Source organism: Siniperca chuatsi, linkage group LG23, assembly GCF_020085105.1.
Source record: "Siniperca chuatsi isolate FFG_IHB_CAS linkage group LG23, ASM2008510v1, whole genome shotgun sequence".
NCBI classification, from domain to species: Eukaryota; Metazoa; Chordata; class Actinopteri; order Centrarchiformes; family Sinipercidae; genus Siniperca; species Siniperca chuatsi.
In genome coordinates, this window is record NC_058064.1 from 12,165,236 (window position 1) to 12,182,625 (window position 17,390).

General features: G+C 39.9%; 1 protein-coding gene across 18 annotated transcripts in view; it reads right to left on the reverse strand.

The window, feature by feature from the left end:
* grm8a (glutamate receptor, metabotropic 8a) overlaps positions 1-17,390 on the reverse strand; it is a 308,026-nt gene that overhangs the window by 90,267 nt on the left and 200,369 nt on the right. For 13 of the 18 annotated variants that reach the window (XR_006376766.1, XR_006376765.1, XR_006376772.1 and 10 more), the window contains 2 exons: positions 2,067-2,207; positions 1,677-1,782 (listed from right to left, as the gene is read on the reverse strand). Coding sequence is in view for 10 of the 18 variants with exons in the window: in XM_044185504.1 (XP_044041439.1) it covers positions 1,677-1,782; positions 2,067-2,207 (247 nt within the window). In the remaining 8 variants the exon portion in view is untranslated. Of the gene's footprint in view, positions 1-1,672; positions 1,783-2,066; positions 2,208-17,390 lie in introns of all 18 variants that reach the window. The other 5 variants (XR_006376768.1, XM_044185505.1, XM_044185515.1 and 2 more) reach the window with 1 other exon arrangement.

Here is a 17,390-nt window from a genome sequence, read left to right on the forward strand (position 1 = left end):
CCTCCGGCCGCGTGTCTTGGACACTCGGGTGAAGAGAGGGGCGGAGCTGTCAACCGATCACCACCTGGTGGTGAGTTGGATCCGCTGGCAGGGGAGGAAGCCGGACAGACTTGGCAGGCCCAAGCGTATCGTGAGGGTCTGCTGGGAACGTCTGGCGGAGCCCTCTGTCAGCAGGGTCTACAACTCACACCTCCGGGAGAGCTTCTCCCAGATCCCGGGCGAGGCTGGGGACATTGAGTCCGAGTGGACCATGTTTTCCACCTCCATTGTCGATGCGGCGGCTCGTAGCTGTGGTCGCAAGGTTTCTGGTGCCTGTCGCGGCGGCAATCCCCGAACCCGGTGGTGGACGCCGGAAGTAAGGGATGCCGTCAGGCTGAAGAAGGAGTCCTATCGGGCCTTGTTGGCTCGTGGGACTCCCGAGGCAGCTGACAGGTACCGGCAGGCTAAGCGTGCTGCAGCCCGTGCGGTCACAGAGGCAAAAAAAAAACAAAAAACTCAGGATTGGGAGAGGTTCGGAGATAACGCAATTATAATTACTAAAATTTAAATGGGCTCATAACTCGTTACTTTTGTCTTACCTGAAAACAGTGAACAATTGCAGAGGATAGCAGACAAATGCAGCCTATTCCCTGTTTTTTCCGGCTTATGATCTAACGTCACCCGACCGCTTCTTTCAGACCAAATCAGGCGTTGCAGCGATCAGCCGCAGGTTAGTACGGCGGTGTGGAAAATCAGAAAATAACGTTTTATTTCTCTGATTCACTGGCTTACTCACTACGACCCCTCTCCTCATTCACTCTATAGGTCAGCTGACCACCGCTATCTCTCTGTCTCTCTCTCAAACAAATGAACACAAACAAAAGGAAACTTCTTGGTATCGCTATTTTTCAGCATAGACTGCAAGCCAGACACAGATGTCGAAGCTGGGTACACTAAATAAACCAATCAAGGACACAACTGGGAGAGTATCCTAGTTTGGTCCATGAGCTCCGCCTGGATAGCGCCTGTTTTCAGTGATATTTCAGGCTTACTGTGGAGCAGTTTGACCAGTCTGATCACCAGATTAGCCACCGCAGAGATGACTTCGGGTTGCGTTTCTCCAAAAGTTGATTATTTTTCAATTGTGTGCATTAATAAGAGAATTGAAGCAGACATTTAAAAGTAATGTAAAAGTTATTTTCCATAGTAACTAATTACTTTTATATGCAGTAATTGGTAAAGTAATTCAATTACTTTGAGAGAACTAACTAGTAACTGTAACTAATTACTAAATTTCAGTAACTTGCACGACACTGATAATAATAAATTGTGTCCAAACTGATGACTGTTGATGTTGTTCAATTCAATTCTCCTCTTAAAGTGAGCTTTACAATGATATAGTGACTACCCCAGCTTTACATAGAGTTCTAACAGTTCCCTGTTCTAAATGTCCATGTATTGTTAATTATGTACATTATACATTGTACATAACATACTGCAGATGTATTTTTTTAATTTTCAAAACATATTATTAAACCTTAATTTGATTCATGAATTTCTTACTCATTGGTCAGCTAGCTCTCAAATACTTTAGCCTTGATCTATATAGACTTCTGTAATAAAAACAGGTCTGATGATATAGTTTTATATAGTTCATTATATGTATAATTATAAAACTTTGGTGTTCTCTTACTCACTGTTGGTCTCCATGCTCTCACATAGTTCAGTCTTCACCTCTCCATTGGGCCGGTCTCCTCCCTTCTGGCTCAGTTTCCCCGACATGGCGGCAGCTGTCACGATTGCCTGTATCACCATGTGTTCACATTCAGAAATCCATTGATTGGAATGAGGACTATTAGCATGGTATGAGTCTACTCAACTTGGTTTGCTTACTCAACTGGTTTCCTTCTTTAGTTGAATTTAATTCCAATTGTATTATCAGATTTATTATCCTCATTTCATCAACATAAATCATATTTAACATCAGTCAAAACATCAAATCAAACCAATTAAGATATAGAAAATGTTCTGGAAATTGAATGTATGGGACTCAAGTATTTCACTGCACACACTCAAGTCCACCTCACCTTGAAGCTGCGTTTTCGTTTGGGTACGTTTTGCTCGGGGTGAAAGAGGATGATGTAGACCTTGGGCATGTAGAGCATCCCCAGAGACACAGAGGCAGACAGGCTGAGAGAGATGGTCAGGGTGGTAGTTTGGATATACATCTAGGAGGAGAGAGAGACAGAGAGAGAGAGAGAGTCATTTATCACATTTCAAGTTGTCAGAGATAGTCTGTGTAATCGTCCAACTACAGAATATGTCTGATGAGGGAAAGAGGAGAGGGACAGATGGGAAGAGGGGGACGACAGGAAGTAAAAGATGGTCTAACAAGAGTGAAATTACCATAACATTTGTGTAGTGGCAGCTACAGTGACATGCAGGCAGGTAGATCAAATGGTATATGAAATGATGGCACCAATTAAGTTGCTTAGTTGCCTGTGTGCTGCAGAGCTTGTCTCTTTATCTAAGAATGTGAAATGATTCTTAGTATTTTTTTTGGCAGGCCGAAACACCAGATGGGTGTGGTTTATTGCATCAGGTAGGTTGATAGTGACAGATATTACACTAAACTCTTTCAGATGTGTTTTTCAGAGAGTTTGGATAAAGTTTGGCCTACATGAGACCCTTCGGGAATAGAAAACTTTATTTTACAGAGATTGAGCTGTTGGTGAACTACAGTTTCCATCCAGAAATCTGCACATTTCTGTATTTATGCAGTTGAGAGTGAGTTGAATGACTGCAGTTACATTGTCAAACAGACAGACAGGCAGACAGATACTGCCCTGTAAAGTGGACTAGATGGCAGGCACTAGTGAAAGAGTATATAGTCAGTGGACTGAAGGACAGATATGATGACACGCACTGTAGGCAGACAGTCAAAATTGTTATGTGCACCCTATTAAATTAGACTATTTTATTAGACCACATTGATTCTGCCAAGTAAGTTGGAGGACAGTTATAATGAAACAAGAAGACAGTTAGGCAGAGTCACATATACACACTGCAGTGGACTGAGCACTAGTCCTCAGGTCCTTAGTGAGTTTCAGAGAGTAGTTTGGAGGAGGACAAACCTGACAAAGCTGACAAGCTCTCCAGACATGGGGCTTATCAGGCAGAACACGGTCTGCGGTATATAGAGAGAGACAGGCAGAGGAAGGAGGGGTGAGATGGATGGAAATATGGGAAATAATAACAGGAATGGAAAGATGGAGCCTGGAAGGGAAAGTAATAGAGAGGCATGGAAGAGAGAAGGAAGAGAGGGAGGGAAGAAACATGAAACAAAAACTGATGTTATGGGATGGGGCGTAAGTGTGGAAAAGAGAAGAGGGATGTGTCTCAAGTGAGAAAGAGAGTGAGAGAACAGAAAGACAACAGTGGCCAACTACATTGTCAAAAAGTGCACAGACACACTGATTGAGGCAGTGCTGGTAACTACAGCCTGACAAGAAGGAGAATGTAGAACAGAGAGAAAGTAAAGCTGCACTGTTAACTCTGCAGTGGCCGCACACCTTGGACAGCTAGTTTCTGAAAATCACACTAGTGGTGCAGTTTTACTTCGGGTAATGTTTGAGCCACCACTGTTGACTTCATTTTCATTCATGAACTAAAACAGTTTCTGTACAGTCCCCTGGTACATTAATGACATACAGCACATATAATTGAAAAAGTAGTAATGTATAGAAGCCCTTCTTTACATTAATCGTGTTCAACAATAAGGACTAACTCCCTTCATATTACACTGCCCAATAGAAAGCAACCTAACGACAATCATTTAATCAATTAAAAAAACATACTTATGGTACCTACATATACATATGTATACATATATGCATACATACGTACATTAAATACCGGCTGGATAACTGCAACTATGGAAACCTCAGGTGCTAATACATTGGGGGACTAAATAATACCAAGACCAAGACAGTGAGTGGGACTATCAGGCAGGGTGTGCTCAATTTTAATTTTTTTATTTGGTAATATAATTCAGAATTCATTGTAGACTGTAAATGCTGTAAATATGCCCCTAGCATAGGTTTCCTTTTGAGAACACATTAGGCCAAAAATTGGAAATGGACATTACAAAATATGAAGAGAATATGACCTCAGGATTCTCAATCAGAAGTTACAGCCCTGAGCTGCCCTGGTATGACTGTGTTTAACCAGACTAGAAATTAATAGTTTCATGTTCTCCAAATGAAGTCCTACCAGTACTTGAAAAGTCTGTCCGCAGTATAATTTCCTTTAGTAGAAGGTGTCTAATTTCTCAACAAAACCTGACCAGACCCCTTGACTCTGACCTCAAAAAGAACTCATTGGCAAATAGGTATTCAACAAATAATTATTTATACAATAAATCAAATTACTAATACTTAATGCACTCCAAGGCCCCTATCACTATCCATTAACATTAGATGCCTAAACTCAACCATTACCATATCCTTAACCTGAACTAATTAAGCAAACGGAAAAAGTGAGAGAGAGATGCAAGAGAGAATTTGTGGATTCATTTGTACTTTACCATATTGTTTCTTCCTCATGTTTCCTGCCAACAAATTGCACTCAATTGAATTGTACTGATACAGGGATCAGTGAGTGGCTGTATCAGAGAGGAACAGATGGACTGTTTTCAGTAGGAGAGAGACGGGAATGAAATTGAGATAGAGAAAAAAGATTGAAAGAGAGATGGTGAAGAAAAGAGTGAAAATGGAATAACCTACAGGAAAAAAAAGGCAGAACAACTGTGAAAATGAGAGGAAAAGACAGATTCCCTTAAGCAGTGAACTTGCTCTTATCAAAACAGCAGCAAGTCTGCTGATAGCCACTTCCATTACATCTAGCCTTTGGTCCAAAGTTGTGGCTTCCAGCTGTTATTTACACAAAGATAACAGTGTACACACGCACTGAAGACTGAAACTGCCCTCCTCCACCCTGCTGTCCACAGCTGATAATGGCTAAAAATGTGTGCATCGGAAGAGCGCTCTATTATCCCAAAAGTCACACTCAGAAAGTAGGCGATTAGCTACGGATGGCTGCATACAATGTGTTCCCTTAAGGTTTAAAACATTTACAGACGGAGACTCTCTGGTCCATGATAGGAAGAGATTTAGAAAGAGGAACAGAGGGGTAGAGTGATGGCTGATGTGCTTTTAACACCTGGGGAGAGAAAAAGGAAGAAAGGAAGAGGACTGGGAAAAAATAGAAAGAAGAGAAAAATGTATTCTGTGGACAAGTACTTGGCTTAGTGCTACGCTTACTTTTAGTCCTAATGTTAAAGAAAGTGATGCTTTAGCTAAATTGCTGGTCAGTGTCAGTGCTGTGCTGATTACACAGGAGCGTTATTGTCCTCTCCAGGGTGCACATTTCAAAAACTGCAAGGAATTTTGTTTACTTTCTACCTTGTTATTTTTCAATTAGTTCTTAAAGGATAGGTCCGCTGTTGTTTAACACAGACCTTATTACAATGCTGATTACCATCATTTATAACCGCTGATAGCACAACCTTGCTGATATCTATTGTTTTTTCCGGGAAACCTTATCTCATATGGGAACATATTTGCTCGAATTACATTTTATTCTCAACATACTGTATCACCATGATCACAAAGACTGTTAGTCCCCTCAGATCAGGTAGGCCACAAACAGCCGAATCTTCTCGGTCAATGAGTGTTTGTGAAAGAGTTTGCTTTTAATGTGGATCTGGATCGAGCCACAGCGCATATAGCATAGCTGAAGTCACTTTGACGATCTCACACCACTTAGACAGAGGTGGCTGTTTGGGTTGGTTGCCAGGGTAACAGCCGCACATGGAGGATGAGCTGAACATAGTCAGGTTAATGCTTGGACAGGAGAGGAAGTGATGTATTCAGGTGTCAGTGAGGTGCAAGCTTGAGAGACGATGCAACTCCTTCAGTCATCCTTTGTCTGTTCAATTCACCTCTGAGCTACAGAATGACCAAACCAGTTACAAATTTGGGTTTAAAGGAGCAACGACTAATGGTTGTCTTGACACAAAGCCTAAAGATACACTTCTATTATCAGATAATGTTATTATTACATTTTAAAATGGTATATGTCTGGTATATTTGGCTAGATAGGATTAATTGGTATGTTATGATTAGTTTTCCCAAACTTATGCTATTGTATTGTATGAGCAGGCAGAACAAATTCTAACACATACAATTATACCATTCATATCACAAACACATTTCCTGAGATGGGAGACTTTTGGAGGGAAAGAGTCTGTATCTGACCAGGGTCTGTATGTGGAGGAGCAGAGTGTGTCTCTGTTCTGGCAATGAACATTGCCATTTAATGTAAGTTGCTAACGCTGAATAGCTGTATAAGAATGTAATTCACGGGAGACACGGCTGATCCCAAGAGACAGGCAGCTTGATAGTTAGGCCGCCCATCAATGAGTTAAGTGTAGAGAGAGCAGTCATCTCTTCACAGCAGATAGCTGAAGCATGACAGCTATCGTTTGACAGCCATTCTGGGTTGGCTGGACTGTACTATAAATGACACAAATGAAATAGAATGCACAGCTTTTGAACACTGCATCAGAAGCAAATTAACTAAATTAGGCTTATCTTCTGCAGACATTGCAATTGCCACCCACTGATATATACAGAACGGAGAGACATGACATGCACATATTAAGTTAAGACCTAAAACATATGTTGTATAAATGGAGAATGGCATTGTCATGGAGTTTGTTCTCTGCACATTGTGTGGGCTCCTCATCTTCTCAAAATAAAAGGGTGCGGGGCACAGCTCACCTGGTAGAGCGTGCCCAATGTACAAGGCTGATTCCTTACTGCTGGGACCGAATTCGAATCCAGCCTGCGGCACTTTGATGCATGTCACCCCACCCCCCTCTGTCTATATTCGACTCAATATCAAATAAAGATTAAAAAAATCCCCCAAAAATAACTAAATAAAGGTGTTCACCAACACTACTTTGCTTTCAGAGGATCCACAGTCACTGCCAAAACATGATGGTGGTATAACAATGTAGTTTAATCACTGCTTTTGAAACCAGTTTGTAGGGAATTATTTGAGTCAGACTAACACACTTGAAGCAGTCGGAATAGTTGCATATGCACGCACAGACAAGCATGTCCTCGTACAAATATGTATCAGATTATGAATGGGTTATAAGAACAGAAACAAACACACACACACACAAATCCCGGCTTCTCATGCTTGATGAACTAAGACAAGAAACATTCTAAGTCATTACACTGCTTCTCTGATTATTGCAACTTCTTTCATATGTACCACAGAGCGAGAAAAGGGTGGTGGAATCAAAGAGCTCTGGCGAGCAACATGGCCAACATAGCCAACAGCAGAGAAAGGGGGAGACAGAAAGATACAGACAGACTAGAAGAGAGAGAAACATAAGGTGTGAATATGAAAGACAGTATGGGTAAGCGGGAGAGAGAATAAACAAAAGGAAGTAAGAAAGGAAGCAGGCAAACAAGGAACAAGAAAAGAAATGTTTGGGAGAACAATCATTGGTTGACAGGAAGTGGAAGTTGACAAGACAAAGAGAAATTGAGAAATAAAGAGAAAGAGACAGTGATGACAAAGCAGTGCAGAAGGACAGTGACTGAACTGAGGAACAAAGTCCTGCAGCGCTGATAAAACGGAAAGTTTCCCCACAGGACACGGAAGCTCACACATATTCAAATTAACATTTCCACAAACTTCACTGTGTTCAACCCAGCAACCAGGTTTTGATGTGTGGCTGAACAGTTGCCTGTTGTCATGTGTTGGCATTGCTGTGCACAGTGTGGCATTTTTGATTAAGTATTTAAAGCATAACCAACTGTCAAAGCATTTAATTGTTGATAAAAGTGCTGATATATTAAAGTAAACCTCACTAGGGATCCCTGCAACCTTTGAAACCTTCTTTCACACATATTTTTATTGTGAATAGACAGGGACACATCTTATACTACAGAGAAAGATGCTGGTAAAATCATATTTTCATAAATTGGGATTGTTTGGAAGAAACTGCTTGATTGGAGTTAAAGTAAAAAAGAAGTTTCACAATGGAAAAACATCTGCCCTTCACTTGGACACTGTTGTACTGGATAAGTGCATTTGCATAAAGTTGAACTCGTGTTCAACTCTCTGCTGTCGCGGAGTCACAGAGATCTCTCACCAGACATCACTCCGTTCTCCCTTCGTCTCCCAGCTGTTGTTTGAAATAAATGACTACTGGCTGCTTTGTTTCATGTCCCAAGTCAGTGAACGGTCATCTTTCATTCCCAAAGACATCTTGCATCTTTCTATCTTTCCATCCTTTCCTTGTCATCCCCTCATCTCTGTTCACACCATCTCTAATGAGTGGTTGGCACTCTGAACTGCACTCCAAACTACCTTGTGTCTCTCTCCGAAATGTTTTCCTCTGTCCTCACCCCCTTTTTTTATATCCCTCTGTATATCTGCCTCTTTGTCTTTCGAAACTCTTTCTCTATTTGTCTACTATCTACCATTATTCTTTTTTCTCTCAATCTCAGCTCTGCTCATTTAACGTGCTACCTTCTGTACATTGATGCCGAGTTTAGGTGTTCTTAATAGTTACCTGTCCTAACCAAACATTTTTAAGAGCGGTCAGAACTTTACTGACTGCCTGAGGGTCCTAAACTAACCTCCTCTGTGTGTGTGTGTGTGTGTGTGTGTGTGTGTGTGTGTGTGTGTGTGTGTGTGTGTGTGTGTGTGTGTTTTGTCTCTCTGTGTGTCTAACTGCCACCTCCTGTTTCTGTCCACTAACACCATGGGACCACTCATCATTTTAATCACCTGAGCCATGGGAGGGAGAGATTCTATTTTTATTTATATATTTAAAAAATGGGAGCATAACCAAAACAGTTTTTACCACTTCTGAATAAAAGATTATGATCACAATTTTTTCTCTGATTTGTCTTCATGTCAGTCTTAAGTTCAAAGTAGTTGTTAATAGACCAATTAAATATAACTGAACAAATTATTGAAATGCTAACTATGGGCAAAATTTTTCACTGTCAAATATCTAAAAAAAGACTACATCTTCAACTGTGTTATCATTACTAGCCTATATTTATGGACTGTAATTTGAACCCCAAATAATACATAGTGTGCCTACATTATATATTGTGAAAATTAGTTTTATTTATATATTTTACACTAAATGCCTGGTTGCAACAACATTTAAAAAGGCAAAAGTTTGCGGCAATATCAATTCAATGGAATATCTGCGATCAGTGGATTTGCTCGCAGTGGCAAAATAAATCAGAATCTTTTTGTGTCAAGTCCAACTTTCGTGAACTGTGACCTGCAAATTTGCGCCATTGACCACTAGCAAGCCATCTTGACAGTAAGGACATTTGAGGGAGCAGAGAGTCCAAAATGAAGGTAGCTATCATAGCTTACTAGCTGTGTTGCACCATCCAGTTTTATTTAGTCTCCTCTGTCGGTTTACAAACTGCTCCACAAAAGAGGCATGGTTTTCAGACATGAGACATTAGTTGATGTTACAAATGTGTCTTTTGAATAAATTGTTTGAACTTTTTGTCCCATTAGCAACCAAGCCAACAAGATTGCTAAGTGACAGTTAGCAAGACTGTTAGCTTGGAGAGCTTTTTTCCCTCTTCAATAAAACTCTTTATAAAATGAAATGATGGACAATCATGAAAACAAAAGGCCAGTACAGAAAAAAAAGAAAGAAGCTCTAGCTTGGTTTATGTCTTCAAAGTTAGCTGGAGTTGTGTTAAAAAGTGTTTGCCCCCTTCCTGATTTCTTTTTTTTTTTGCATGTTTGTCACACTTAAATGTTTCAGACCATCAAACAAATAGAAATATTAGTCAAAGATAACACAAGTAAACACAAAATGCAGTTTTTAAATGAAGGTTGTTATTATTAAGGGAAAACAACCTTAGCAGCAACAACTGCAATCAAGCGTTTGCGATAACTTGCAATGAGTCTTTTACAGCGCTGTGATCACAAAGACCAGGTCACAAAGAAGGCTTAAGAGAACATTATGCCTAGTTTTTGATCCACATCTCCTCACTCCAAACCAAATCAAGATGAAGGTGTTGGGTTAGATGGATGAAACATAATATGTAAGGTCTCCACCTCTTTCTGTTATTAATTTATTTGCTGCAACCTGAGTTTCATTTTACATCAACAATCAGATCTCCACAGTCATAAGCTACTTAACAATACAGCCTTATACAGTAAAGGAAAAAAATAGACTGCGAAGAACTGAAGTCTTTGCATTTAGTCATGCCAGTTTTACAATTTTATATACTTTCCTCTGAAAATACTGAGATAAGATGCCTCTTTTGTTCCACAATAAAAAAATCTGCAAAAACATTTACTTGCAGGAGAGAGCTCACAATTAAGTATCATTAAAGCAATTAATTAGGACTTATTTTAATCCTTTGAAATATATAAGCATCAAACTATCAATTTTATCATCAAGAAAGGATATCATGTCAAGGATATCATATCAAAGGATGGAAATGTATTAACTTAAAGTCAAGTAAAAAAGTATTTCAGTTCAAGATATTGATGCAATTATGCAATTTATTCCATCCATATATCATAGGCTAAGTAAAACATTTATTTACTCTGAATCTAGCTACTTTAAACAGATGTACACCCAACGACACTAAAAACTGGTACTGAAGAAAAATGTTTGTGTGTCTTAAAACAACCTCAAGCCATCAGTTCATGGCCATAGTGGAAAGTAACAACTTGACAAAGGTTACACCAATTACAGTAAGTGTTCAATTCAAACCAGCAACTTTGGCAGTTGAGAAGGATTTAGAAACCCATTTTTGCCTTAAAAAAAGACTTACAGGTGAAAGGAGTAGGTGTTTTTTATTCTTATGCATGAAAAAGTTTGTAGCTTTTTAGTGTCTCTTTCTCAAGATGCTTGTTAAATCCCCAAGTTGCACTTCTCCACACGCCCATCACACACAATTTTCCAACATGGTGCTGTGATGAAAAACTCTTTATAAAAAAGCTCTGACACAGGACTCTCCGCCATAATATTCTAACTTTGTGTCAGTGCAGCTTAATTGTGCCCAAACATGGTCACTGTTGTCCACAAGTGCCTCATTATCTTCTACAAAACAGCACTTAGAGACATTTTTTCCTCCATCTAATCCATACTGGTCTAAGGCCTGTGTGTGTCATAAAAGAGCGCACAGGGTATTTTATGAAATAAGGTTACATCTGAGTTTGCTCTGCCACAGAGCTTGTTAGTGTAGCTCTTATCGACTTGCAGATCTGGATGAGGTTCGGCCAGAGTCAAACAAATTTTGAGCATAAAGGTTTCAAAGTAATGCAGACTGTGAGGGTGGCCCTGTTGTGAATCTCTCTCTCTCTCTCTCTCTCTCTCTCTCTCTCTCTCTCTCTCTCTCTCTCTCTCTCTCTCTCTCTCTCTCTCTCTCTCTCTCTCTCTCTCTCTCTCTCTCTCTCTCTCTCTCTCTCGCTGAAATTCCTACAAAACACTTCCCCACAGTAACACTGAGTTGCACTACATAGTCCCAACCCTCTTTTGTAATTCTAATTAAATTACTACAAGAAAAATAAATCAAGGTACTAAAATCGTGGCCTTTATTTGGTGACTTTACTTGAGGGAACACATCAGTGGTCTCATATTTCTCCACTTCTTTTAATTATGTTTTTGCTCAGAACAGTTCAGTAACTCCTCTAATTCAACCCTGTTTTGAAATTCCACCTCCTGGTAAAGGAAATGTCACCAGTTCCCCTTGCCTTAATGATGCAGACATCAGTGTTCAGAGAAATACTGTTTGTGTGTAGCCACACTGTCATGCTAATTAATGCAAATTATTGCTAATTGTGTAGAAAAACGATGTGGAGGTGATAAATGAGACATGCAGTATTAATAGTTAATCTGCTATCTGCTAACTATGAAACACAAGTCAACTATGGCCAGCCTTTCCTTGACTGGAGATGTAGTTTAAGGTTTCATGAGTCGCTTGTGGGTTGCATACACAGCTACAGCAAAGTAAAGCTTTGTTATTTTGTTAGAGTGTATTCTAAAGGTTGCCGTATAAAGTAAAATGTACAGTGTGGACTTTAAATGTGCTCTGCAGTAAGGCTAACACAGCTATCTGACAAGTTAGGTTGGTTACTATAGTGATTTAATCTGCATAGTGAAGAAAGAAAATGTTAAATACAACGGGTAACTAAAAGGCTGACATCATTTCTCTTTGCTTTTTCTGTCATGATTAGTTAGTGCGTCTTTGGCAGTCTTCTCAGTTGTATCAGTCTTACTCAATAAGTGCTACTGATGCCCATCTGTTTACAGTAATTCAAATCATCTGATGCAGCTGCTACTCTGATAGATGCATATACTGTTTGCACTCAGTATATATATATATATATATATATATATATATATATATATATATATATATATATATATATATATATATATATATATATATATACACATACAAGAATGAAACAAAAATGATCACATAAATGATCACAAACACTCACACTTTTGGTGTGCTGCCAATCAGTTTTGTTTGGGTACTACAAACCAGTGTACTCACATACAAACTACCCTTAATTCCAGTGGCTTAAAAATACCTGAGCGACATGAAAGTTCAATTCATTTGGAAGCACAGACTGGAATAAGAATTTAAACTTCATGGCAATGCCCCACAACTCTTTGTTGACCGGACTTTTTATTCCCGATTCAGACCTGAATGCTTCCTGACGCTTTGAGTCTGACAGGGCTCCAAAATCCCCAAGCCAAGTAGAACATTGCCAGCAACTGGATGCCAGGTTACTGCATCTGCACAGCAACAGCTTGAAAGGCAACACACTTTGACTTTCGCTTGGGATCAGCTGGAACAGCAGTACAGCACTAATTAAATTGGGGCATCTACAATGGCTTCATTTATCAATTTTCCATTGTTTTAAATTTTGTCTAAATTATCATCCTCATGGTTAATTAATACTGCATCATTTCCTTAAAAATATTGTGCATTTGCTTCACATACTTTACAGTTTGTTCTGTTGATTGACAAAAAACAATCAGAATTTAAAAACTGTAAATCTTGAAAAGTTAATAGGCACAAAAACGACTGCCAACACTACTAGTTAATCAGCCTGTGTTGAAGCCTTTTATCATCCATTCATGATTTTTTGCTTTGTCATGCAGTCTGTCTCTCTACAGTCTGACATATGCAGGGATGAAGAAAGTAGACAGCTACCATGGAGGTGGAAAATAAACAGAATAAACAACAGCATGTATGATGTTTGTTATTTTAGTGTTGTTAGAGATGCATGGGTGATGGAGATGACTGTGTCACTGGGCCTTGAAGAGGAATTTTGTGCAGAAGTTTGGATTTAACTGTTCTTTTCCTGTCTCTATTGCTCCCTTGAGAAGAGTTTCTGAGTGTGTGCATTTAAGTGTACTTAAATGTATGTGTTTGTGAACGTGAGTGTGTGTATGCATACATGGTGTGTGTGTGTGACTGCGAGCGTCTCTGTGTGAGGTCCCCCTTGGGCGTCCCCTCATCCTTCAACATCTCACTGTTTGATGTCAGGATCTGACACTTGCTGTCTGTCTCTCCCTGTTTTCAGCCAAACGACCAAATCCCACCAGAACTCTGCAAAAGATTGCAAAACCCATTCCTTCAAAAGTTAATGCCCCCCCCCAACACAGCGTGTTGAAGATAATCACCCCAAGGATTGGTAAATTCTGTCAGAATAAAGACGACATGACGTCTAAATTCAGCAGAGGGAAGACACATTGGTCAGGAGTGATCTGCTCTCTTAAGTGTGGGAATATTAGAATGTTCCCTGGTATGTTACCTTGCCTGTAAAAATAAAGTTCAATGTGTTCTTTAATGTCAACTTATACCAAGAACGTTTGCAGTTGTAGTTTTAATTTTGAGTTCAATGTTTTCTTTTTTAACCCTAATTAAATTTGCTCCCTAACCTCAACCAAAGGTAGTATGATCAATTACCACAAATTGCATAAGCATTCTTCATCAGTTGACATTGTTGCACAGCTCATGCACTTCCTTCTAGTCTTATAACTAACCTTGTACCCAGTACTATTACTCACTTGATGAAAGAAGACACCATAGACAGTATCCACTTCTCCCTCAAGCACTCCCTACATATTCCGTTTCTATTTAAATTCTCACACTGGTTTCAATACTACTATATATGGGGGTTGTCACATTAGAATGCACTGTGCCATGCACTTATACTTACTTGAGGTTTTGTATAGTCCCTCCAAGAATTCACAATCTTGTGATGACAATTTTTACTCTAACCCAAATTCAACCAACCATCTCAACATAATTTTTTCGACAACTTGCAATTTTGTCTAATTCCCACAAATGTTCCAACAAAATTGTTAAATTGAAAGAATGATAGTAAATGTTACATCTTTCCTGCTTTGGGAGTGGTGCTCTGCCTGGGAGAAAACATGCAACCTAATATGTAAAATTCAGGGCAATTTTCCCCTTCAGGATGCATAAATGCATACTGACTGTTACAGGAATCCCCACCAATTGCTAACGTTTAACCAACATAACAGCCCTCATGCAAAAAACATGTTCAGATGTTATTCCATTAGCAGGCAATATTTGGATATTAGCATTTGAGGCTCTGATTTAATTTTAATTTAATTTAATACACTTACTGAAAAATAGTAGATACCCATGGCTATGTGGACTGTTAAAAACAACCTACAGTAAGTCACACTGTGTCAGGCTCATATACTGTAAGGTATCGTGGTGAAATCAAACTATGTTTAGGCGAATGTTGTGTTTAAGTATCACCCACATGCCAGTCAAAGTACACATGGAAATAAATGTGTTACAATAATCTTAAACGATTCTGACGTTTCTGTTTCCCCTTCTTCGTCTTCATCCCGCTTTCTTTGTCTTTGTATCTCTCTCAGTGCTTCATTTTACTCTTCCTCATCTTTGATCTACATTTATCTCTCTCTCTCTCTCTCTCTCTCTCTCTCTAATACTCTCTAATATCAGCTTGCCTCTCATCTTCCATCTTTAGCATTTGATGGTGTAAATCCCACCCTCTTTTGACTCGGCCTGCTAGTGGTTGACGTCGCCGTCACTCTGCACTCCCACACTATATGATTCATTCTTTCTTTGCTGTATTTGTGCCTTGTATGTTCACTCTTGCTGCCTCATTTTCTTTTCCCTTAACACCCTTTCCTTCTTTCATCCTCCATCTTTCTCTTGTACGTTGTTGTTCCCACCCTCTCAGCCCCCCTCTTTCTCTCTCTCAGCGTGTCGCTTTTATTCTGCCTCCCTGTCTCTCTCCTCCTCTGTTTCCCCCAACCTCTTCAGATTACTGTAGATTGATTACCGGCGGTTACTCCCGGTAAGGATCTGGGCGGTCACTGGTTCTCCACCGGGACCACAGTCAAAGCCATAAATCTATCTGAAGACAGTGAGCCGCGACACTCTGTGTATATGTGTGTGTGTGTGTTGTGAGGGGCAGAAATGGACTTGTGAGGCAGGTATATCGATTGTGTGTTCTTTATATACTCCTGAGGAACAAACGCAATCACAAGAATAGAAAAGAAATGAGGAATGTAATTCAAAGTGAGGCCATTTGCCATTCTTTACTTCTTAAAGGTGATATTTTGAGGTTAGGACACTTGGGTCTTGCTTTGGTTTAAGGTTAGACAGTTGCTGTGTCAGAGAGATAATGTGAATGGGAGGCCTTGAGAGATACAAAGTGCATAGGTGTGTATGAATATCAGCTTCAGTGACTGAACCTCCATTATGACACTGCAGAATTCAGTTTGTTCCCACACTGGGTTTAGGCTGTACTGCATACCTCATTGTTTCACTTCAGAGAAGACGGTCTGTACCTACTAATGTAGACCAAGGTGTTCATGTCCATGTCTAGGAATGGACTCATGAAAATGTCAAATTTTAGCAGAGAATTTCTTTTGGATGGACAAGAACAGCAAGTCTTGTACTTCAAAATCAGAGATTTTAAAGGTGCATGATACAAAAATCCCTCAGTACCCCTACATCAACATACATGCATAACTAACAAACAGCAAAACTCAATCAAGTATGTCTCTGTGCACGCAACTGGTGCACACATAATGACACAAGAACAAACATACCAAAAACACACATGCTGTGAAAAAAATGACACACAGACACACAGTGAGTGGGTTTGTGGGTAGCAGCAGGGTGGTTGATTCTTCCTCTGTTGGAAACAGGAGATAACAAGCTGACCATATTTAAGACATCTGGAGAACAGGAGAGGTGGCTCACGGAGAGAAAGAAAGAGAGATATAAATAAAAAGACAGAGAGAAGAGAAGACGGTGTAGTCCCTCATTCTTCCAGGAGTGTTCTATCGTAGAAAAGATTTCAGTCGTAGTCATCTGGACACTGTTTTCAGAATCAAGACGTTTCGGCTCCCATCCGGAAGTCATTCTCAATTGTGAAAAAATGGGACGGGAACTAGAAATTTAAGCTACTCTGTGTTACATAAGCCCTGCCCTCAGGGAGGAGTCTTCCTGAGTATTTGTTAATTAGCTAGTTCCACCTGAAACTGACCTAATTGTTTCCATGATGGCCCAGTAATCAGTAATCAGGCCTATTGTTTTCTGGCTGCGCCTACCTCATCACTGTTAAGTACCTGATTAGCATCCCAATACTGTTCTCTCTCGCGTGAACTTGATGTTGGGGTCCACAGTATTGATAATGGGAGGTCAAGGAAGCCATTTTTGTGAAAAAAGAAAACCCCTCTTTGAACAGAAATGGTGGTCTGAGATTCAATCTGCCCAAAGTCTATCACAGTGTATTAACACCTTGGTCACGCCAATCACATGCTAATCAGGTACTTAACAGTGATGAGGGGGGTGCAGCCAGAAAACAATAGGCCCGATTACTGATTACTGGGTCATCAATGGGTGGAAACAATTAGGTCAGTTTCAGGTGAAACTAGCTAATTAACAGATACTCAGGTAGATTCCTTCCTGAGGGCAGGGTTTATGTGACACAGAGTAGCTTAAATTTCTAATTCCCGTCCCATTTTTTCACAATTGAGAATGACTTCCGGATGGGAGCCGAAACGTCTTGATTCTGAAAACAGTTTCCAGATGACTACGACTGAAACCTTCTCTACGATAGAGAGAAGAGAAAGAAGAAAAAAGAAAGAAAAGAAAAGAAAGATGGTCTTCTGTCCATAGTGTCAGGCAAAGGAATGATGAGGCAGACACAGAGATGGCTGGAGAGAGGATGTACCCTGTGGTTAGGGCTTTACAACAAGCAGAGAGAGGCAGAGGAGAGAAGCACACACACAC